Source organism: Fukomys damarensis, unplaced genomic scaffold (assembly GCF_012274545.1).
Source record: "Fukomys damarensis isolate Sample0158 unplaced genomic scaffold, DMR_v1.0_HiC HiC_scaffold_36, whole genome shotgun sequence".
NCBI classification, from domain to species: Eukaryota; Metazoa; Chordata; class Mammalia; order Rodentia; family Bathyergidae; genus Fukomys; species Fukomys damarensis.
Window position 1 is genome coordinate 46319603 of NW_022900948.1, and position 24797 is coordinate 46344399.

General features: G+C 44.9%; 1 protein-coding gene across 2 annotated transcripts in view; it reads right to left on the minus strand.

Annotated features, from left to right (window-relative positions):
• Positions 1-24756, minus strand: part of Ddx31 (DEAD-box helicase 31) — a 71008-nt gene extending 46252 nt beyond the window's left edge. Inside the window, exons 1-13 of one of the 2 annotated variants that reach the window (XM_033759100.1) lie at positions 24498-24756; positions 20056-20312; positions 19885-19960; positions 18978-19021; positions 17445-17515; positions 16408-16472; positions 10327-10371; positions 9055-9096; positions 8225-8289; positions 6106-6225; positions 5876-5982; positions 4756-4991; positions 3879-4055 (exon numbers count right to left, since the gene is read on the minus strand). In XM_033759100.1, the coding sequence (XP_033614991.1) occupies positions 3879-4055; positions 4756-4991; positions 5876-5982; positions 6106-6225; positions 8225-8289; positions 9055-9096; positions 10327-10371; positions 16408-16472; positions 17445-17515; positions 18978-19021; positions 19885-19960; positions 20056-20312; positions 24498-24566 (1374 nt within the window). In that variant the 5' untranslated portion in view covers positions 24567-24756. Of the gene's footprint in view, positions 1-3878; positions 4056-4755; positions 4992-5875; positions 5983-6105; positions 6226-8224; positions 8290-9054; positions 9097-10326; positions 10372-16407; positions 16473-17444; positions 17516-18977; positions 19022-19884; positions 19961-20055; positions 20313-22348; positions 22535-24497 lie in introns of those variants that run through there. The other variant, XM_010627405.3, reaches the window with a different exon arrangement.
• Positions 24757-24797: the final 41 nt, after the last annotated feature.

Consider the following 24797-nt stretch of genomic DNA (forward strand, 5'->3'; position numbering starts at 1 on the left):
GAAGGCAATCCTTTTTAAAAATGGCATTCCACTATTTATACTACTAACATGCTCATATGTCTCCATCCAATCTGATCACCTGCTCTGGCCACAAATATGCAAAGACCACAGCATCTCACACGCTGAAACGGTTCTGCTGAAGGGCTATACCACCATGGATGTGACCAAAATCCTATTACCGGCAAATGAGCCGTCTCCAGTTTCTCACTATCAGTGTGTGCTTTGTAGATAAGCTTCCGTGAACATTCTGATCAACCCCTTGGGCTGAATTCCCAAAACAGGTCTGGGGACAGAGAGGTGAGCACATCTCAGGGTTCTCAGCACCAAACTGCAAGGCCACCCTGTGAGTGTGCTTATGTCACAGTGCTCCAAGTGCTTGGGATGTGGCCACATTTGCCTGCTAGCAACAAATGAAAAGAAACAACCAAATTACTAAAAATTTGGAAAAAGGAAAGCAGTCTTCCCTTCCGCTTTGGCACAGCCGCCAAACCACTGTGAGGCCGTGACTCTGGCCTTCACCTGCACACACTTTGTTGTGTGTCTGGATGCCAGGGCACCTCACTCAGAGGAATGCTCAGACATACAGCAACACCTGGCATTTACGAAGCACCCACATGGCCTAGACCCCGGTCTGCATTTACCTAACCCTTGTAAAAACACGTGAGTGGCAGGCCCTCACAAGGGAAGTGCATGAAGAGACGTAAAGAGAGGCCATGAAACTTGCCCAAAGGACACACACAACAGAAGGGCCAGACTGATCCTCAAGCCCAGAGAGCTGTACTCTGGGTGGGCTGCAGGACAGACCCACTGTCCATTTTGCTGCAGTCCTTAGCAACAAAGGCGCGCTTTTTATTGGTTTCATTATTGAACAACATGAGAAAATTTCAGCACCAGCACACGGTCCTAAATTCAGTTCCCGGTAGTGCAAAATCAGAAATTTTTCTAAAAGACAGGACATAACATATTCAGAGTTAGGGTGAGGGAAAACAATTGTCTAGCATCTCTTTCCAACAGTAACCTCTCTCAGGAGGTCTGGGGTCACGCCGATCCTGTTCTCAGGTCTGGTGTGCAGTGACCAGGGCGAAGGCCAGAAAGGTGTGTCTGGGACTGTTTTAGCTTAGTCCAGAACAAGACACGTGCCCCTGACCCTTTCAAAGTAAGGGGAAAAGGACACCACTCCTGCCTCCTGCCTGGCTCGCAGGGATGCTATGCAGGCTATGTGTGAAAAGAACAAGAATAACATATTACTGATTTTCAAGCTACAAAAAAAGCTAAACTAGCCGGGCATAGTGGTTCATGCCTGCGGTATCCCAGCACTCAGGAGGCTGAGGCAGGAGGATTGCTGCAAGTTCAAGGCCAGCCTGGGCTACATAGTGAGACCCTGTCTCAAAAAAAAAAAAAACAAAAAACCAAAAACAAAGCTAAATTATTTCTGAAAAAGATATAGCAGCAAACAACAAGATTTGATGTTTACTACATACTATATTGCCAGGCACGGAACTAAGAGCTTTATTTTATTTTTTAGTCCATGTTTATAGTATATAATGTTTACATTCCTTGTGGGGAGCTGGTACATGTACAGAATACATTGAAATTATTTTTTCATCCCCTTCCCCTCCATCTCTTGCTCCCCATCCCATTTGAAAAAGATCTCCTTACTTCCAATTATCTATCTTTTGTTTTGCCCTTTATTTATATTTTAGGTTTCTCACATAAGGGAAACTATGCAATATTTTGTGGATTTGATTTCACTTAGCATTATGATCTCAAATGTGCCCATTTCCCTACAAAGGACTCAAGCCTATCCTTCTTTATGGCAGAGTAGTACTCCACTGTATAAACACATTTTCTTCATCCGGTCATCTACTGATGAACAGATGGGCCACTCCCAAGATCTAACCATTATGAATCATGCACTATAAATATGGGTACACATGGGTCACTGCAATATGACATTTTCACTTTTGTGGGGAAGGTACCTAGAAGGAAATAGCTGGGTCAAATGAATTCCCAACTGTCGTGTTTTCAGGCCTTTCCAAACTGACTTCCACAGTGGTTGTATAATTTACATTCCCCTCACAATGAAAAAAATTTCCCTTTTTCCCCCTGCAGCCTTTCCAGCACTTGTTGTTACTTGATTTACTGACGACGGCCATCCTTTCTGGGGTAAGATGGAATACTAGTGTTGTATGAATTTGTATTTCTTTAATGGCTGTTCTTTCATGAATTTAGTGTCCATCTGTACTTCTGAGAAGTGTGTATTCATTTCAGTTGCCCGTTTTCTGACTGAGTCTTTTATTTTGAGGGTCTAATTTTTTTAACTCTTTAATTATTCTACATGTTAGTCCTCTGAGAAATAGCTTACAAAAATCTTTTCCCATTCTGTAGGTTGACTCTTCACTCACTGGTTGTTTCTTTCTGCACAGAAGCTTTCAAACTTGATATGATCCCATTTGTTGATTCCTGGTGCTCTCTTCTGTGCAACTAGGGTTCTGTTCAGCAAGTCCTGGCTTCCACACACCTATGACTTCAAGGGCTATTGATTTTATCTTCTAGAAGGTGGAGTGCTTCTGTAGTCTAAGGGCTTTACTGATATTAACTTAACAAATCGACAGCATTCTAAGAAGTAAATACTACTATTGTCCCCACTTTAGAGACAGAGAAAAGGTAAATACTTTTCTGGGGTCAGAGCCAGCAAATGACAGAGACAGCCAGGCGTAGAATCCAGGAAGTTCGTAGCCAGGGGCACAGCTCTAAATGCCATGCCAGGGTCCCACCCTGTGACAATGTGGATGTGCAGTCTGAAATCACTCAATCAGGGAATCTCTGTACGATCTCTTCAAGTCCACATGTTGCCCTCAGATTTACCCTGCACAGTGTCTCTGGTGAATACGGACCCAGAGCATGAAAAGGTTTAAAACAAAACCCAAGCTATGAATGGTATTAAAGAGTGAGACCAACATGCTCGACTGAGTCAGGCAGCCAAGGGCAAAAAGCAATCGTTTACAAAATTTCACCAACGCTTGGACATTCAGGGACTTCAATGTAATCTAGTGGTGAATAAGCTGTGTCCATGAGTGACTCTGAGCAAGGTCACATTTCCTTAACTGTAACAAAAGGCAAAAAGAAGAGGAACCGGACACGGTCAAGGTCGTGGTAAAACTTCAACACTCTCGACGCTTTAACAGTGTCATGATTTTTAAGGCGGATCTGGCCTAGCCTACTGACTTCTGGTTTTGTCCACTCTGTAAGTTTGGAAGCTGCCTGGTGACCTTTCCTTGAGGACAAGATGGCTCCAAAACTGCCTGTACTTTCCTTCCCAACTGAGTGCACCTCTACCCCTCTCTCCCTAAACGGATGGCCCAGCTAAGAGCAGCAGGACGAAAAGATCCAAAACCAGGGAAGGGCATAGTCTGAATCCTACCAGGAGAGAAAGGATGGGGGCCTGAAGCCCTCTGGTGTGAGGCACCCGCTTCCAACCTGAAGTGTTCAAAGTGCAGCGCTGTGTCTTGTTGACAATGACAGCAGCCGTGCTCAGCAGTACCATATGGGATCCACAATTTAGCTCCATTAATGCTCTTAATTTGAAGACATCAAGCCCTAATTACACACTGGGTACTAAAAAGGCAAAACCCTTCCCTGGTGCCAGCTACTTAGTGGTACTCTGTTGCCGGAACAGCTGGCTGAAGTAGGCGCAGGCCAAGCGGCTGCAAGAGCTCTCAGGTGGAAGAGACTGGCCCGAGCAAGAGCTCGGGGAACAAAGGCCCCCCTCACCCTCACCCTCCTACTCCCCCGGCAGTGCAGTCCCCTTCAGCACCAGGGGCTCCCGATTCAGGATGAGTCAGTTCCCGGGGACTCAGGGTGGGGCGGGGGCTCACCTCCTGCTCCATGTTGCCATGCAGCCGCAGGAATTTTAATCGTGTGGAGGCAGATGGCGCCTGCCCGGACGCAGGAGCCCCCTTGCTGCTCGACAGGGTCTGGAGGAAGAGGTTGTAGTGGAACTCCACCAGCTCGCAGCTGGAGAAAAAGACAATCATCTTCTGGTCTTTCTCAAACTGTAGGATGAGGGGAAATAAGCACACACTTCTAAGCTCAGGAGACACTGAAGTGAATACTGCTCTTTGGGACATGTTTAGGCTGGCCCCTATCTTGTGGCAGTTCTGAATTATTTTTGAAAACGACAGATATTCTGCTCTAGAAAGAAGAAAGAAAAATGACAGAGCTTGAATCTCAAACAGGAAAATGAATGGACTTTAGGGTGCAGCTGCCCCTTAGCTCTGCCTGCTTCATCTGTTCGAGGTCTGGCACGTCCAAGACAGCCCGGCCCTGACCTTACAGATGCAGTAAATCAGGATGCACCATCCATGGCCTCACAGCCTACTAGAGAGCGTCACCACATGAAACCACAGATGAGCAGACACTGGGGTTCTTTAAGAAACAAAAGCACAGAGCCCACATTTGCCTCATCTCCTACATGTTTCCGCCACCTGATGTCCCTGACGTCCGTCTAGGAAAGATATTTAAGGCCAATTTCAAGGGGGACATTAGAATTACCACTGACCTCGGATTCTTCTACCAGAACCCTGGAGCCTCTGAGTGACAAGATAGATGTTAAGGTCTACATCTGTGAACTCAGAGCTAAGTTAGAAAATTCAGTTTTATTTTTCATGGTGCCTCTACTGCTGCTTTCGATGCTGGACACAAACCAAATAGCTGTTTCTTCCCTGGGCCAGCCAGGGCCAGCCGCAGTCTTACCTTGCATTTCTGCAGGATGAAGGCGGCTAGGCAGACAAGCCGGAGTTTGCTGGGGACCACTGTCACATGCTGCTCAAGACTCTCTGGTATTGCAAAGCTGTCCAGCCTGTTGCTGGCCTGTGGAGGGACAACTCCCTGGCCTGCTCTGCCCTCCAGGGTAGACTGGTCATGGCTTCTGTCCACAACAGAGATGCTGACTGGATTGTGTAAACTGATATCTGCTAGCCGTGTCACGCCTCAGACAAAAAACAAAAAGGAGAGAGGAAATTGGCCACATCTGTGTGCTCTCGCAGCGTCAATCCAGGTTTATTAAGGAAGTCCCAGCACGGATGCCCTCCTGCCACTACGCTGGGGCAGAACACAGCCTAATAACCCATTCATGCCAGCGTCTGCTCTAAGCGTGCACCTGTGGACAGACATCCAAAGGAAGGGAGAGCAAACCTGTAGTACCCCATGCTCAAGTCAGCTTCAAAAATCTCAGATGAAGATAATTCTCTAAGCTTCTTTACTGAGTCACTGCACACCACGAATCTCCAAGAGGGGTGAGGGTGTGGGATTCTCCCTCTTCACGGGCACACTTTGAGGAGTGTCAACGGGTTGTACAATGGTATCTGGCACGTGCATTGTCACAATGTGGCCTGGCAAACGGCCGGCCAGACACAAAGCCATAAGGCGCTTTTGTTGTCCATAAAAGGACTACGTTTACAGTGTGGGTCTGATAAAGTGGTGTAATTTTCTTCCAAGCCTTAGTTTTCCCATCCATAAAAGATTAAGAATTTATCTCCTGAAGAAAGGAGCTAAGGAATAGGTATTTTTAGCTAGGGAAAGGCAGATGATTACACTTGGAAAAGAACAAGAGCCTTGCTTTCTCTGCTTGCAACTTCAACAAAAACCTCCTGAAACCAGTGGGCCAATGGCAGCCGGCCTTGTCTCCCCGACTCCTGGAGTGAGACGCCGGCTCTGGGACCTGCCTTCCTCCCTTTCCTAGGTCTGGGGAACACAGCTGCTGTGCGTGACTGGGTGAGGGCAGCTGGGTGTACAGGACAAAGTGGAAGAACGGTGTTCTGGAGCCAGCCCTCCCCCGGGTCCTCCCAGTTCACCCCCCAGCCCCTCTACTTACCTTCTGTGAGTGTGGCTGACAGCAAGACATTTTGCCGCTTGCGGCACTCGGTGTTCACAGCATTGAGGATCACAGTGATATCCTTTTCAAAACCCAAATCCAGGATTCTGTGATTGTAAGAGAAGAATTGGAAACTAGGTGGAGAGGAAGCATGATGCTAAGTAGTCGCCACAGAGATGGGAGAAACAGCCCTCTCCTCCCACCTTTCCTGCTCCCCGGATGAGGCTCACCTGTCCGCCTCATCCAAAACCAGCCACTGAATGCGGCCAAAATGAATGTTCTTTGTGGACTTTATATGATCCACCAGCCGCCCAGGAGTCGAGATGAGGATATTTATTCCTTTGCGAAGTCTGTTTAAAATTATGGTTAAGAAAAAATACATCAAACAGGGCTGTAGCAACAGAAAACACATGAAAGGGGCAAAGGAATAGATGCAATTCCTGCACATGTGGTACGACATGACAGCAAGGGACACATGGAGTACCTGAGTCACCCGCTTCTACACAGTGCACCTGTTCTGGTCTGAAATTACAGCAAAGCCACAAAGCCTTCACTCTGGAAAGCACCTTCACCACATCACCCAACACCCTCTGTCTGATATCAGACCTTTTAGGACATTCTGGACATGTGGATGGTCATCTGGCCGCCTTGAAGGCTCCTGCGCCAGGGAACCTCCTACCAAGCGGGCTATTTCGTACCAAAGAACTCCAACTGCTACCATGCCTGTTCCTTATACTGAACTCTTCAGCTAACATCCATAAAATGGGCCTAATGTTGCCCACAGAGCATGTAGAATAAGTCTGATTTCTTATTCCCCAGACAACCACTATCCAGTTATTCTAGGTAGCAGACATAATCATTAGCTGGGTATATTTTCTAGTTTTCCTTTCAGGACAGAAAGGCTATACGCTTATGTTAGCAAAGAGATAAAAGGACAAAGGGAATGGGCAAATCACACAAGTGTCTTTGGAGGAAGGAACTATAATCATCTTTGTCCCTGATGGCAAGAAACTAAAAGTAATGGCTGGAGGGGGCTGGGAATTTAGCTTACTGGTTCCACTGTCTGCCTCGCAAGCACAGGACCTGAGTTCGATCCCTGGTACCAATCACTCAATCAAAGTAATGGCTAGAGCTCCAGGAATTATCCAAGATTAAGGTAACCTTGAAAAGGAAAACTACTCACAGGGGCACAAAAAGGAGGAGCCAGGGTCCTGACACTCAAAGGCCAAGCCAGCCCCAATCTGGCTCCATCAGACTTCTCTTCCTTTCCCCTTTGTGACACTGAGGACTAAAACCAGGCCTTCGAAATGAACTCCATCCCAGCCAGCCACTTTTATTTTGAGTCAGACGGGCTGCCCAGTGGCACTCAAACTTGTGACCCTTCTGCAGCCTTCCTCCATGTGGGGATTACAGGTGTGCACCACAGGACCCAGACTGCTTGAATGTGAAAGAAAAAGAAAACTTCTGCATTGTTTGCACTGCTGCAAATTTTACCATTATTATTTATTCTAACCAATACTTTCAGGTGTCAAATTTTATATGGACCCTTCAGTTACAGGCTACATGCAGAGTTGGGTAAAACTACTAAATGTTTTTTGGTTTTTTTTTTGGTACCGGGCATCAAACTCAGAACCTTGCACTACTACTAAATGTTTTTAAAAGAATGCAGGGCCAGGGATTTAGTTCAGTGGCACCAAGCCTGCCCGGTAAGCCCAAGTTCCCGAGTTCAATTCCCCAGTATGGGGGTGGGGGGCACAGACAGTTTGTGATTTACCTGTTGTAACCATTTTCTGCAGATACAAGTTCTAATACAGCTGAAGGAATTAATGAATTTGGGAGGAAAAAAACAAGTTGCTAAGCCTTATATAGGCTTGTGGTCTGTTTTTTTATAAGCCAATCAACAAAACCACAAGCTCCCAATGAACATAGAAGGGAGTCACAACCAAGTGGCTGTGTTGTAAACAAGGGGGCTGCAGGTGCCTGGCGGGCAGGAGTTAGGGAGGCAACAGCACTGTTACTAGCCACATCAGGGGAACCCATTTGTAAGTTTGTCGCTATTTCAAAAAATACCTTGGCCAGGGGCTTAGCTCAGTGGTTCTAGTGCCTGCCTTGCAAGTGCAAGGGCCCAAGTTCGATCCCCAATACCAAAAAAAAAAAAAAACAACAACAACAAACAAGAGAAACCTTGTCTAGGGGTGACCACTCCTCACCAACCAGGTGGGCCCCTATGTCAGGGCTCAGGAGGCACAGGCAGAGACCAGGTTCTCTCTAGTTCATGAGGACCAACTCTTCTGACTAGGACAGAACAGACAATTTCCAAAAAGAATGGACGAGCAAGCCTCTTCCCACCTGGCTTTTTCTGATTTTCTCTTCTCTCCACCCATCAACACTCCAGGGACAATCCAGGTAAATGGCTGCAGAAAGACAATACACCAACATCAATGTAAAGTGCCTTCACCTGCAAATGTAGACAGATTCTAAGTCCTAACCCTCATGCAAGCCAGATAAGAGGGACAACAAGGTCCCATCTGTGTGTGTTAGTGTTACTGTGCACAGTTTGTGCGCACTGCCACATCCAGGGTCAGGATCAGCACTAATTGCGATTATAGCTTCCAACACTACAGGAGACCAGCGTAAGCTTCTTAAACTGATTCAAGTAGCTCCCCTACCTTTCCCCATGGAACCTGACTACAGAACAAAGCCCAGTAACTCTGCTGCCTTTGGGAGGAGGATTAAGACAAAATCCAAACAACAGCTCTCCTACTCCCTGCCCCTGATAAAGGACAGATCAATTTGTGATCCAGTTTGGTGGGGTGGCAGGATCTGACTCTTAAACCTTCTCTCCTCTCTGGAACAAACCGTACTTGCAGCTTTTTATTGCTTTCCATTGGCTCACCTGAGGGTGCAACCTGTTTATCTCTGTATGCTGCTTGCTAGTGACTATGATGAACAGATTATAGGATTTTAAACTGTGGGAAACACTGGTAATTAGCTAAGCTGAAATCAATAGTCATTGAGGTTTACATCGGTTAAAAACTTGCAAATTATATCTACAGAAAGCTGAGATATCCAGGGAAGAGGGAAGTCACAGTTAAGTCCTCTGAAAATAAAGACTCGTGTATTAATTTTTACCCAAAATGTCAGAAAAAAAGACAAAAATCAACTGATGTTTGTCTTACCTTCAGCAGTTTCTGGACAGTGTCAAAGCTTTGTAGAGCCAGCTAAAAATATTACAAAGTTAGACTATGAATACAGTCCCTCCCAACCCCTTTTGTTAAAGGTCACTTACAACGATTAGGATACAAACCTGGACCTCAAGTCAAGCTTAAGGAAAACAAAACAAAAATCTACACACAGAATTTACTCTGGAAATATGCCTTGTAGACTGGCTGTGCAACCTGTCACTTTGGGAGATGAGGGAAACAACATCACATCTATTTCTTAGACATGTACAAAAATAATGTTTTGTGCTCCCTCTGCTGGCTCAAATTCCCAGAGTGTCACACAGAGAAGTTCATATCTACAGTCCTTGGATTTGGCTCCGGTTAGAAAGAGAAAGAATGTGACATGAACGAAGGGATGCACTAGAATAGTTGCACAACAGGCTGGCCTTCGAGGATCTTGCCTCAAGGTGATCTGCTGTGTCTTCAAGCAGAAGACCAGGCCAGGATACCTAAAGACTGGCAGGGGGGTCATTCTCAAATTTACAAAAACAAAACCCAAAACAGCAACTCCAGGGGAAACCAAAGAAAGCGAAAATTAATGTAGGTTATAACTATTCACCATATTAAAAATGTCTCTACTGACTCTTCTTATGAAAGGGTGGTATGTACACAGTTTCTACATGTTTGGATTCTGGAAGCATCCCTGGGAAAGAACAACTCTGCTGCTGTAAAATTTGAAGTAGTCTGTTCTTTGCTGTACTGGGCAGAGACAGGCACTGCAGAATGAATAAAGGGTTGACCTGAAACTGCATCTGGCACAGAAAGTGGACACCTAGCCCTAAATTGCCCCATAGGCAAATACCACAGATCAGACAGAAGAGATCACCACCAAGAAAAGACAAACATTACTGACACGCCTAACTTCCAGAATGAGTTAAATTTTACCAGCAGTAGCTTCTTTCACAAAGTTAGTTTTCAGAGCTGTTTTTATTTTTGAATTGTTTTAAAGGAAAAAAAAACTTAAAAAGATGATTCTTTTAACTTCTTTAAAGGGACAGAGATTTAATATCATTAGTTTTTAGATAGCAAGGAAATATTTTCCCATACATAGAATTTTCAAAAATATTTGAGTCTTTCTTCTTGATAGGAACCAAGGATGGTTCCCACAGCCAGGAAGGAAGTACGCAGTTGTGTGGCAGTGGTGGGACAGTGGTCAAGTCGCTTCCAAGTCACCAGGACATTACTGCAAGTCTGCAGTTAAGACTCACACCATGCCAAATCTCTTACCTCTCTCGTAGGCACCAGCACCAGAGCATAGGGGCCGTCACTGCGCTGTCAACAGAGAATAAGACGCTGTGAGCAGGGCCGAGACCCCAGATCCAGGCCGACAAGCTGAGTGCAGCCAGTGGTTCACCCCATGCACCACCCGGCATCACAGGACATCGCTCGGGTTGCCCTGGTCAAGTGCAATCAGACAGACAGACATGACCCATAGACAGGAAAAGAGGCAGGAGGCATCATTAGGAGATTGTCATTTTAGTTTAGGAAATAAAAGAAACTTTGAGAATCACCTGAAAAATTACTCTAAATCAGGTATTTCAGTCAAGTTCTGAATACAAAATTAATATATAAAGGTCAGTAGCCTTCCAATATAGAAAGTGGGAAAATACAAAGGAAGGAAAAAGTTCACACTTACAATGGCAACAAAAAAGATAAAAATGTAAGCTTAATAAATGTGCAAAGGGTACATGATGAAAAATTTAAAACACCTCCAAGAGGCATAAAGTACAATTTGAGTAAGTCAAAAGATGTAACTGATTCTTGGATAGGAAGGTCCAATGCTCTAAATTAATTCTCCAAATCAATCCCTAAATGCAGTGCAATTCTAACACCCTCAGAGAAGGGTGTGCACAGATGCATGTGCACAACATACCAGGCAAGACTGCCGCAAAGGAACTTTGTAGGAAAAAGAAACGCAAAAATAACTACATATTTATTATGAAAAACTTATCAGATGTTCTTTTTTTTTTTGAGACAGGGTTTCAGTATGTAAGTGAGACTGAGCTGGAACTCACTATGCAGCCCAGGCTGGTCTCGAACTCACAGTGATCCTCCTGCCTCAGCCTCCCGAGTGCTGGGATTACAGGTATGCACCACCTCGCCCAGCTAGATGTTCTTTATTTATTTATTTTTTGGTACGGGGATTGAACTTGAGTCCTTGCGCTTGCGAAGCAGGTGGTGGAACCACTGAGCTAAATCCCTGGCCCTATCAGATGTTAATTTAAAGCTACAGCAGTTTAAGAAATACTGGTGAACCGGGTATGGTGGCGCACACCTGTAATCCCTGCTCTGGGGAGGCTGTGGCAGGAGGATTGCTGCAAATTTGATGCCAGCCTGGGCTACACAACGAGTTTAAGGCCAGCCTGAATTATAAAGCAAGACCTTGTCTCAAAAAACAAACAAACAAAAAACAAACCAAACACAAACAAACAAACATACAAAACCCCAAAAAACTGGTACACAGAGATTATAATATCAAGCAGTGACTAGAACAGGATGAAAGATATCACAGAAGCTGGGTGTGGTGGCACACACCTGTAGTCCCAGCATTCTAGTAGGCTGAACAGGAGGATCAAGTTTGAATATAGCCTGGGTAATTTAGCAAGACCATGTCTCAAAAAATACAAGAGGGCTGAGGATATAGTTCATGAGAAGGCCCTGGCTTTAATCTCCAGCACCATCAAAAAAAAAAAAAAAAAAAAAAAAAAAAAAAAACGGGAAAAAATACAAGGGTCATTTTACTGTGTATCATTAGAGAAAAAGTCAATTCAGGAAAGTTCTTTCAGGAAAAAAAATAAAGCTAAAATTAGTTGGCCTTTTTAGATGATATAAAGCTCAGATATCATAAAATACCAATATATTTTAGTAAATAAAATTTGAAAATTCAGAATAGAAAAACATGCCCACAAAAACCCAAGAGTCTAATGACAATACAGGGGAAAATATGCCACTCCTAAGAGAAAATGCTGATTTCCTTAACTTATAAAGAAATCCTATAATTTAGAGTCAGCAACTCAAAGAGGAAAAAAGAGAAAAGTCAATAGCTAATTTATGAAAATTAAAATGGAAAACATGGCTATTACACATTGAAATGATGTCAACTTTACTCATAAAAGGAATTCAAATTCAAGTTACGAGTGGTTTTCTCATTAAATGAGCCAAAGTCAAAGAGCTGATGGGCATCAAGCGCAGGAGCAGGAGGGGCTCCTGTGTACTGCTGGCGAGAGAGCACTCTGGTGAAATGCCTCCAAGAGAAACCCGAGCTGGCCAGGGTGGGCAACTGGAATTTCAGCTACTTAGGAGGCTGAGGCTGGAGGATCTTGGATTGAGGCCAGCCTGGGCAACATAGAAAGGTCACATCTCAAAAAAGGATCAACTCTGGCATTAGATATCAAAATAAAAACACAAATTCCACTTACAGGAATTTTTCCTACAAGTACAAATGTGCGCACAAAGAAACTGTAGAATATTTTATGGACTGTGGAATATATTTATAATACCCTCATCTGTAGCAAAATGCTGGACATAAAATAAATCTACCAACCTTCAAGGGAATCACTCAGTAATTTATGGTATATACTCATATTGGAATACTAGGCAGCCACAAAAAAGAACATGGCAGCTCTATGTAGTACGGATGAAAAACCATTCCTAAAAATAAAGGAACACACATAAAGACACAGAACAGCATGCACCTGAGTACCAAACCAAAAAGAAAAACAAACAAGACCTCACAGGAAGCGAGCAGACATGCAAAGAATATCCCAGGGAGGAGACACCAGAGACTGGTAGCAACAACTACTGTGTCTTGAGAAGCACACGGTTCCCTGAGGAGAAGGGGTATGGGGTACTTTTCACGCTATATATTCTTGGTGTTCTGATTTTTTTTTTTTTGGTGTCCTGAATTTTAAAAACTTTTTAGGTACATTACATGATGATGATGACAATGACACTACTAAAAGAAACCAAAGCAATCTGATGAAGGCCCTACGTTAATGGTGCAAGACATAAAAAGAGCTCAGATGATGAACCAAAACAAGTTTAGTGCAAAGACTAAAGGCAGATTTAGCAGCAAATTCAATTACAAGTATGGCCTTCATGTTTTGCATGAGAAACATTTACCCACAAGGAGACAGGATTTAGAAGTCAAACTGGAGTAGTCCGTACCCAGCACCAACTTTCTGAGACAACGCTGGAGCCAGGGCTGGGAACAGTAAACATGCCAGTACAACAGGATTAACGTGCCACCATGTGACATTAGAGATTCTGACATTTCAAAAGGTGCTACGACAGGAGCTGAAGAAAGAAAAATCAGTTCCTCTCAGGGCACGATTATAAGGGAAGCACAATAGATACGATGTTAGAAAATCAGAGCCAAAGTATCTGAACAGGTGTGAACAGAGAATCAGTCCCTTCTCATTTCATCACTGAAGTAACCTGAGAATCTGCCGTGTGCCTCTTGAATTTGCCGCTGTCTCGGAGAAGTTTTTTGCAGGTGAGATCATTTTACAATGAACTCCGAGGGACTATATTGCACATGACTTGAAATAAGTGAATTAAATAGGGGTTTGGAAAACTGTTTTTACAGAGTATTTCGGTCTAGGAGAATAATATGCTAGTGATATTTTAAAATATCTGAGCAAATAAAAAATGACATGGCTTGATATCAATGGCTCTGGAAGGCGTGTGCAGATACCAGGTCTCAGGGAGTCACAGGCACAGCTCACCACCTCCATCTCAGCCCCAGGAGACAGGCACTACTCGTGTCCTCACCCACAGGGACAACACTGAGGCAAAGAGAGGGAAGGAACAAACTGCTCCCGGCTCCCCTCTGGGCTGGGAGTACTGCAATGCCAGAGCACGTGCTTAGCGGGCATGAGGCCCTGCGTTCAATCGCCAGCACAAAGAAAAAAGTCACACTCAGACCCACAGTCAGAGCACAGGTGCCCAGCAAACTGCACACACGATGTGTGTCATCCAATCTCTGGTCCTCAGCTGCCGCTCTAGGAAGAGAGATGGGCTGGAACCCGTAGGACTTGATACAGCCCAGATATTTCCAAATTCCCCACCCTGGTGTGAAAAAACTTCCTTTACTGCAACAAGCTCTCCTGCAGTACTTAAGTGGATGAGCCTTCACTACACAGGTGTAAAAATTTACATTTCCTCTTCTCTCACTGTGTCAGGGAAAATCCTAAGCACTGTGCATGAAGGACCTCACTGTAAACTGCTTAATAAGGAGAAAAAAAATCAGTTACCTTTAGGAAATGAAATCCCTCATTTTCCACCACAGAGAAAACCAGTACAAACGATTTGCTAAGTGTCGTTCTGGTTTATTATCCGTATAAACACACAGGCTACATGTATGGAACTAGAGTTACAGAACATACTGCTTTGCAACTTCTTTCTTCACTGAGTATGGCAAGATCACACACTCAATAATTTAAAGAAATGTCACTTCCAATGGTTACATAGGGTTATATTGTTTGGATGACTTGTAGGGTTTCTTTTCCAGCTGATTTAAAAAATATTTTAGCCTACTTTTTAGCTCAAATGTTTTAAGCTAATTTTTAAATAGCTTCAGACTTACAAAACATTGGAAAAATAGTACAAGGAATTCTCATCTTTCTTGCTCCGTTTCTCCATGATATCAATCACCAAAATCATAGTATAATTACCAAAACCAGGAAATCAACATGGAAATCCTATTACTCAGACTTCATCAGCTGACCTATAACTGCCCTGTATTACAACTGCAGCCACCCAGGACCACCCTTTCAAGCTGGTTCTTCAGTGAGCACCGTGACGCTTCTGAAGAATACTGACCAGCTATCTTGCCCCTCAATTTTAGTCTGCCTAGTGCTTCCTTCCCAATTGAATTCAGGTTAAGTGTTGCTGGCAAGAACACCACAGGAGCCATGTGCCCTTCTCAGGAGGTTCCGGAGGCGACACATCTTGGCTCTGCTGTCAAGCCACTGACTTCATTAAGAGGTACAGTGTGTGGCACTCCGTGGAGACTACGTAAGACCCTACTTCCCCTCACACAGACCTCTGCTCGTGTTAGACTGCACGGTGAGGACCCAGGCCTGAAACAGAATTACTGAGGGATTTACCAAATGGTGCTTCTCTATGTCCACCACTTCTGCATTCATTATCGGCATTCTGCCACAGAGGTTTTTCCTTCTGTTTGTGTATTTACTCAGTAACAGTGTAGAGTTGAGGATATGTTTTATCCAGGGACCATAAAGCAGTACTATTATTACTCATTTGGTCACTCATGTATCAGGTAAGCCCGATGCATGTCCGAACTGAGAGAAACAGCCACCCATTATCCCCCATTTTGTACACTCACCTTACTTCCTATTTCTCCTCTTACCACTTCCATTCAACTGACTGCGCCTATGGGACTTGGCTGCAGTGTGAGATGAGGCCTATGTCCATGGACACAAAAGCTAACTGGCCTTCCTAGAAACCCATTTTGGCTTCTTTGGCCCAGGCATTAACTCAGTATATTTCATAACTAAAGATAAGTTCTAATACTGTTAGGTATGTGGCAGCCCAACTGCTAACTCATTAACTGGCTGCTTATTTTCACATCTGCTGTTGATAAACCACTGTTTTACATAGAAACTTCAGCCTCCTTGGTCAAAAGTAAGTAACACTTACTTAGAACAGGAGGTTGAAATTTAACTCCACAAGATTTACAACAGAGACTCAAATTAAAGCATAAACAGAAAGCTGCAAATTAAATCATTTGGAGACACTTCCCAAGCAGTAATTCTTTAGGAGGCCCAACAGTGGGCCCTGTGGAAGACACAGAGAAAAGGCCCCTAAACAGCACAGGGGCCAGCCATGGACCACACCTTACAAACACAATGTGGCAGCTAGAGCATGGGCTCTGGAGCCAAACAAAGGGAGGGGAAAATCCAGTTCTACCACAACTCATTGCATGGCTTTAGTTATTTTACTGTCCTGAGTGTCTGTTTCTCTTCGTAAGACAGGCATCAGTTTGGTAGGAGCAAGAAGGTAACATAGCAGAGCAGTTAGCACAACGTCCGGCATGTGGAAAGCACGTTATGTGTTTCCTAGCACATATACGGTGCTTATTAAGAGTGATTATGAAACGCATTTATTCCATCCACTCTCAGCAATGTGTAGACAAAACATGCGTGCATAATAAATGAATGAAAAGGAGGTGAAAGAACAATGCCAAGTGCAAACACATCTTTCAGTTCCAATATTACCACCATGGTTCGGTTGGATGGACACCTATCCATGACGGACAACAGCAGAAAGACAGTTTATACTCACTTGTATTTTTGACTTCATTGCTTGAAGGGACTGGACCATGGGGATGCAATAGGCAAGAGTTTTACCTTTTAAAAGAGTGCAAAAGTAAGTAACACTTTAGAACTTAGAACAGGAGGCTGAAATTTAACTCCACAAGATGTACAACTGAGGCTCAAATTCAGTTAAAAGGGAAAGAGGCTCTGTTCTCCTTAGTAGTACAAAATTCTAGAAGGTAAACTGCACATTCTACCTCCAAGAGCGGTAAAAAGGAACTTCACCTCTGCTCCAACTTCTAATTTTACTTTGTAAATTTAGTACTTCTAAAAACCACAAAGCTTCAGCAACTTTACACAGAACTGAGGGGACGGTACATTTTCCAAATGGCACAAAAGCTCAACGGCTGTGTAGCGAAGCTGGACATGCCTCCCCTGAGTCCCTCTTAACTTCTCTGACGAGTCCTGGTGGTCATTACTTGTTCTCTGTAGTGCGGATGGCCAGTGTGAACCCCAGGGCAGTATCCAGAGATACAGAAGCCACAGGAAGGCAGAAGCTCTGGGTCTCCACGTGGCTGGGCCAGAAGGAACGGATGGACAACAGCTGCCCTGACTGAGGGCACGGCCGGGCCCAAGAGGGCCAGAGGACCATCTAGCCAGACAGGGTTCTCTCTCCAGCACCATGACTGCATCCAAGCAGCACAGAGTGTGCTCATGGCAGAACTGTTTTAATATCAGAATGGTCACCGTAGAGAGGGCACGGACAGCTGTGGCCATGGACAGTGGGACGTGGCAAAGCCACGAACTGGGTTTCGGGGAAGTAATGGCAGAGGTCAGCTATGTGCTCATCATTCCTGACCACAGCGCCAGCCACGATCCCTTCCTTCTTTACAAAACTGAACACATTTTGTGAACAAATTCAAGGGTCTAATCAGGAACAAGCACAGCTCCCTCCCCCAAAATAAGAAAAACAGCCACTGCTGCCAGACACCCCCTCAGAGCCTACCAGCATGACTGCGGGCCTTGTGCCATGGGACGAAGGGCAGAGACTAAACAGCGACTGACCTGAGCCGGTCTGGGACCGCACGAGGGCATCTCTGCCTTCCAGCAACACAGGAATACTTTGCTTCTGAACACTAGGGCCGCCCAAAAGAGAGAACACACTTCATCTATAAATATCGGTCGTCTATGTGTCCAGACGGACATATAGGTTTCCTTGCCCTCTTTAGCAACTGCCCGCTTACAAGTGCTGGGAAGAGCCGGGCATGGTGGCGCATGCCTGTCATCCCAGCACTCGGGAGGCTGAGGCAGGAGGATCACTGCGAGTTGAGACCAGCCCAGGCTACACAGTGAGTTCCAGGTCAGTCTCACTACACAGTGAGACCCTGTCTCAAAAACAAAACAAAAAAAAAAAAAAAGTAAAAAAAAAAAAAAAAAAAGAAGTGCAGGGTGACTAGGATAAATCCCTAGTGACATTTTGGAACTTAGCTGAAAATGGTGACACAAGCCAGAGACTGGTCATTGTATTAAACTCACTTTTAAAAGAAGTGGATAAGCATGAAAACAAATTAGTTACCACAAAGTGTGGCATACTCTCATGCCTTCTGAGGTAGGGAACGTGGGGAACAGGACAACACAGGGCAAGACTTCAGTGCAGGAGAGCAAAAGGATGCCCGCGAGCTATCCAGACAGCCAGCAGCGCCTGTCCGTGCGCCAAGAAACTGTCATAAACACATGGAGAGATGTCTGTGTATGCACTTAAAACCAAACAAGGGCTGGGGACTTAGTTCAGTGGTTCCTCTGCCTGCCTCACATGCACAAGGACCCTGAGTTTGATCCCTGATACCAAAAAAAAAAAAAAAAAAAAAAAAAAAAAGAAAAAAGGTAAAAAAACAAAAACAAACCAGACAACAAAAAAGGATAGAGAAATGATTTAAATTTGGTTGACAAAGCAAGCAAACAAACAACAAAACTGCTGGTGGGAGCTCCAATATTCAATATTCTTAACTTTACTTAACAGTAAAAGGTGAGCATTGACATGTACAAGGCAAGCAATATGTACTCAGAGTGGGGAGTGTGTCCCCTCCCCAAACCCTTTCCCTTTCTATTTTCCAAGAGTTATCATTATTAAAAAATCCTAAAGCATTATTTCAGCATCCCATTATATCCAACCATCTACTTCTCTCTCTCTCTTTTTTTTTGCTTCCAGGAATCAAGCTCAGGACCTTGTGCTTGTGAGGCAGGTGGAGGAAAAATTGAGCTAAATCCCCAGCCCTTCATCTACTTCTTTTGAGTTGACCCTAACCCTTACTGCTAAGAAATGACATGAGCAAATTCTGCATTTTGGCCAAATGATTTTGAGGGAAGCACAGACAATATATCTTCTGAATCAGATTATCAGACACAGTTTAGAGCTGAGCAGAACTGGATGGAAAGCTAGCCTCTCTGTGTAAAAGACGGGGAACCCGAATGGATAAAAGCTCTGTCAAAGCCTCTATGGTCCATATCCTGGCACTGTTCTCCAGCATCAAGATTTGGATCTCATCTGGTTCTACCCACTTAAGACTTAAGAAAATCCAGAGTAGCCTGGAACTTTACCTGGTCATACTGGATACTTTTAAGACTGTGTTTATTGTAGAAACCTAAAAGAGAAAATAAAAATTTTTTTTTCTTTATCAACTTTTTGATAAAAACTTATATAACAGAAAAGACACAAACCAAGGACAGAATACTGGAATTGCATTGATTAGCAGGATCACATTCAGTTCCCCCAACTTAGTGTTTCTCAAGTGGAGGGATTTATGATGTGTGTCAGTATCTGGAAAATACTTTGGTTGATACAGCTGGGAGTGGGTACAATTGGCACCTAAGTGGGCAGAGGCCCAGGATGGACAGAACAGTCCCCTTAACAATGAGTCACCTCGTCCAAAACATCTGCTTTACTAAGGATAAAATTCCCTGCTCCATCTTTGGGCAAGAAAACCACCACCCCATGGAGCCCACCTTAAAGAAGGGGTGCACACGCTGCACCCACTCAAGCAAAGGCAAGCAAGGTTTCCAAAATTTAATAATTCCCCCCCATCTATATTAAGTCTAGAAAACTCACTCATGACATTACGACAAAGGAAAAGAATGCATTTAAAGTAGCCTGTTCTTCCCTGCACATCCCTTAGCAGCAAGAAGGCAGCTCAGGTCCTCTGCCTCGGCTACTATGCCATCTGCCACCACGAACGACTTCGCCTCCCCACCCAACAATCAGGAAGCCGTGTGAAGTCTAGTTAGTGAAGTGCTAAACTGCATTATGTGAGGAAAGTCTCTGGTTCTTAAAACAAGGATGGGGAGCGAGCAGTGACCTCTGCACATGTGTCTTGCTCTAGCAGGAGAATGTGCCGTCAGCCTGGGAGCAGAAACAGACACTCTGCACGCACGCGCGCACACACACACACACACACACACACACACACACACACTGACCACTCAGACCCACAGAGCACTGCGTACTCACCAGGTGTGGGTGGAGGCACAGCTCATGGAAAGCCTCAGGAGTGAACACTTGTTCTCGCATCTGCTTTACCACAGGTCTGCGAATCCAGACACCGGTGCCAATGTTAGCAAGGGAAAAGCAGAACATACTCAATTCCCTCTATTTCGGAAGTGCATCTGCACCTGGACATACCTGTGGAGTTCTGGGATTTCAGGGTTGTTTTTAAACAACGATGAAGTCTTAATGCACGGTTTCTCCTCTTGCTTTCTATCACCTGCGTTAACCGAATACTTCCTGGGAGAAAAAATTTTTTGTGATTTCCCCTTGAAAGTCCTTTGAGTTTCTTTCACACCAGTTTTGTTGGCTGAGAGAAAGGATATTTCATTCCTCCGTTTTGCTGGGGGAGCTTCACTCGACACTCGGTGCTTCCTCTTGGTAGCCTTTGCTCGCTGCGTTGTTCCCAAATGGAAAGATCAAGAAGAGATGCATTAGTCCATGAAGACAGACCTGAGAGTGAAGCCTGACTGCCCACAGAATTGCATCTCTTCCTGCAGAGATCATTATGCCCCATATGCCAAGCAACAGTTTAGGGTTTGCAATGAGATCCGCTGATGACTTTTTTCCAAAAAGAAAAAAAAAATAGACCCTCACCATCATCCATCTTAACTGCTAAGTCACTCAAGCACTCGCAGTGAGGGAGAAGGTCAGGAAGACAGAGACATTTTTCAAGCTGTTAGCCAATGATTAAGTCTGTTACAGGAAGCAAGCACCCACCTTGTGAAGTGCGCACACTAAGTCAACCCACACCCCTAGCAATCCAACTGCGTGACAGCAGCGGCTGGAGAGAGGAATCTTTTCTCTCCACCAACAAAGCATGTGGAGACTACAAGGGGAGACAGGGATGGGAAGCCGTGTCCCAGGGCGTGCCCAGGAAGCGGAAACCTTCATTACCTCTGTACCCTAGCGCTTGGATCTGTGTCTCCCCTCAAGCTTCTCCTCCAGACTCAGATGGCTGCAGACACCTGGCCTCGCCATTCCCGGTCCGAACGGGAGCGCAGCCGCACCCATCACCCTCATCTCATCATCTCCAGCCCTCCCGCCTTTTGCCGCACAGGCTGTGCCCCACTAGGCCCGTCGCGCCTGGTGCTCATCTGCACGACATCAAAGTGATTCAATGCATGACATCCCAACTTCCCCAGGAAAAGAAAAACTTGACTCTTATTTTTTCCTGGTCTTTTCTTCCCACCGACAAAAGTAGCCATTACTCGTCACTCTGCAGTTTTGGAACAAGCTCTTTTCCACTTTGCTCGAAGCAATGGCTTATGTTTATACACTGGTTTGCTTTAGTGAGTATTGGCTTCAGACTAACTTACTAATAAAAACAACAGCTCCTGCCGGGCGTGGTGGTGCACACCTGTCATCCCAGCACTCTGGGAGACTGAGGCAGTAAGGTCGCTGTGAGTTTGAGGCCAGCCTGCACTACTTAGTGAGTTCCAGGTCAGTCTCAACTACATACTGAGACCCTGTCTCAAAAAACCAAAACAAAAAAAACCCAACCCCCCCCAAAGAAAACAGTTCTTTTGTCCTGACAACCATAAATACCCCTTTATTGAAGTAAATCAATAAATGTAACTTCAAATATTTAGTGTTACTCTACAATATTACTTTTACAAAGTCCCAAGTTTATGAGTTTTCAGAATTAAAGAAAGAAAAGAAGCTTCAGGTTTGTTTGAATCACTTGCAAGAGAGTAAGAAAATTTCAGATTTCACCTGATTTACACACTGAGAGGCACAAAAAGGCCTGAAGGCCATTCTTACCACACACAGAACTGAACTCCTATTATGGGTTCCCTGGCAGGTACCCTGCAGCCCCTGTCCACACATCCCTTTCACGCCAGGAGGCAGCTTACCCTGCTCCTGACTTTCCACCACTCAGGCAAGCTCTGCCTCCTGGATGTCTGTCTACCACTCTGCAGCATGCTTTCCACCAAGACACAGAACATGCTTACTATTTCTCCGTGTACACAACCTTCCCGCACAGCCTGCACCTCCCTTTTCCTTCTCTCAGGACTTCCTATTCCAAGTAGTATGCCAAGGTTAGACAGCTAATCAACTTGGTCACTCTTTATTCTGCTGTCAATGTCTCTCTAAAGGAAGGACTCAGCGTGAAGCACAGCATTAGACAGGCTTTCCCCTGGTCCAGGCCAAAGGTGAAAATCTGCGAGAAGATCTACAAAGCCCGTAAAATACGGTCTTCGCCCACCTCACCAGCTCCCCTTTCCGCTTTGCTGCTCTGCTCTTCCTCAATGCCCTAGAACGCACAGCACCGTCCTTCCCTCCCTGCCACCACCAACATTCCCTCTGGCTGGCTAACCCACACCCACCACTGCTGGAGGCTGACCTCCACCCTCAGATGAGACCTTCCTGGCCTCCCCTCTCCGCTGCATCAAGCCACGCCTCTGTGTCCTGGCTCACCCCTACTCACCTCTGCACAATAAGAACTCAGCGCAATAAGATCAAAGCATGCAATTCCTGATTTGGTGTGCATCCGACACATCAGATTTTAAGCTCCAAAAAGAGACAAGTCTGTCCTGGGTGGCACCACATCCTCTGCACGAACCCATGACTGGCGCACAGTGAGCGCTCAATACATAGCAGCCAGATGACTGACTGACACACAGCGCAATTGTTCCTTTCCACAATTCAGACCCTATTCTACTACTTATTGGCCTTATCCTCCAGCAACAGCACACTCATTCAGCAGTGGTCTCTTGGTACTGAAGATTCAAACCTGGAAGATGAGCCGAGCCCTTGAGGAAGTAACAGACAAGACAGAAGTGCAGAGTTGAAAATCCCAACCTTTGTATAAAAGAGGCACGTGCCAAGGGGAGAAAGCAGAGGAAATGAACTCCCCGTATATGCTAAGGTGACTTTTGAGCAGAGAGGAAATAAGGACATAACTGGAGACACTAAAAACGAGCTGTGCGACATTAAGCAAGTCTGTTCATGCCCCTGTGAAAGAAAGGGATGATGGCAGATGATCTCTAGGGCCCACCCAGCCCAAAAGTCTAAGACACCAAGCCTTTGAAATCAATAAACACACTGAGAAACTACGACATGCCAGGCAATATGCTAAGTGTTTACATCAATGATCTCATCTGTTAATATAGACAGCAGCACCGTTCTAAGATGAGGGCACTCAGGCACAGATGTTAGGCTCACTGGAATAACCAGCCTTTGCCTAGGCATTATGGATCTGCACCCCGGGTTCCTGATAACAATGCTATCATGCCTTTTTATTAACTGCATTCTGTACAGTTATAAAACATCTTATATGCCGGACATGGTGGCACACACCTGTAATCCCAGCATTCAGGATGCAGAGGCAGGAGGATTGCCATGAGTCTGAGGCCAGCCAGGGTACACAGTGAGTTTAAGGCCAACCTGAACTACACAGTGAGTGAGATCTTCTCTTAAAAAGCAAAAATAAGGGGTCAGGGATTTAGTTAAGTTGTGTCACCACCTGCCTTGCAAGTGCAAAGACCAGAGTTTGATCCCTGTACCAAAAAATAAAATAAAATAAAATAATGTGAGATTTGATTGCTGCTGTCTTCTAGAAGGATATATACCAAAATGTGAACAACAGTTACCAATGAAGATGGCAATTAACCTTTCCTCAAATTTTCTAAAATGACTTTGTATTAACTTAATCAGAAAACATCCTTAGAAAATATTCCAGTGTTGGACATAGCAGCATAATTTAAACTATTAAGATCTTTCCAAAACCAGTATAATACCTGCTCATCCTGAGTCTAGGCTTCTGGCAAATCCGATCAAATCTGATCATTCCCATACAAGGCACAAACCAAAACACAGATGCAGACAAGTCCACTGATAAACCTGTCATCACCTCTGAATCAAACTCCTTTGATACCCTGGTTTAAGCAATTATAAAGCCAAATCCCCTGCTTATTTACTTAGTCCACTCAATAAGGTTCTAGTAAGAGCTCTCCATGCGTTAGTTACCAGGCGTTGTACAAGAGACAAGCACCTCCCCGACCTCCTGATGTAGTAAACTTACCCAGAATGGAGCCAGTTATCACTTTACTTTATTACAGGCACTTATTAGTAAGTCACTCTGGGTATAGGGGCCTTAGATATATGTATAGGATCTTGCTGGATTGTCAGTCGTCATCTATGAAGTAGCAACTCTTACTCCCATTTATAGGTAGGGAGAGTGAGGGTGAAGGGGTTAAATAACTTCCCCCTAGGTCACACAGCTAGTATTTGTTGCAAGGCTGGTATCTAATCCCAGGTCTTTCCAAGTCACACCCCAAGTTCCCTGTGACTCTTCTACATAAATACTGCTCCTCCCACATAGGTTTGGCTACATCATTGGCTAGCTGAAGACTCCTTGCCCAAGTGTCTAAATCCTAAAACTCATTTAAAAAAAAAATCACCTTAGAGTCTAGGTGGTATGAGACCATCTGAGGTCAAGAAATTTCATGTTCAACAAACTGGTTGACCAGAACTGACTCTGAAGCAACTAATTTTTCACTGAAATTATGTTTTGCTTTTTAAGAAAAGAAAGAAGGAACCCCCACATACACACCATCCCTGGTATCAGACTGTACCTTTCCCGTTCTTTGATAATTTATGGTTTCACAACAAACTTTCTGCCCCGCAGCCCTCTGTGAAAACATCTTTCCCCCTCTAATACAGGCATTACACTGATGAACCGCATTTGCTTTCCTCCTACACTGCACACGGACGAAAAGCCATCCCGTCTTTAAAAGCTCTTCGAGGAAGAGTTCTCGATCCCAACTCTCATCCCTAAAAGAAACGACCCTCCCTTGGGAAGGCGCCTAAGCCCGGAAGGCAGAGCCAGCCGCAGCCGGCCTCCCCTCGCCGGCCCGACCGACCAGCCCCGGGCT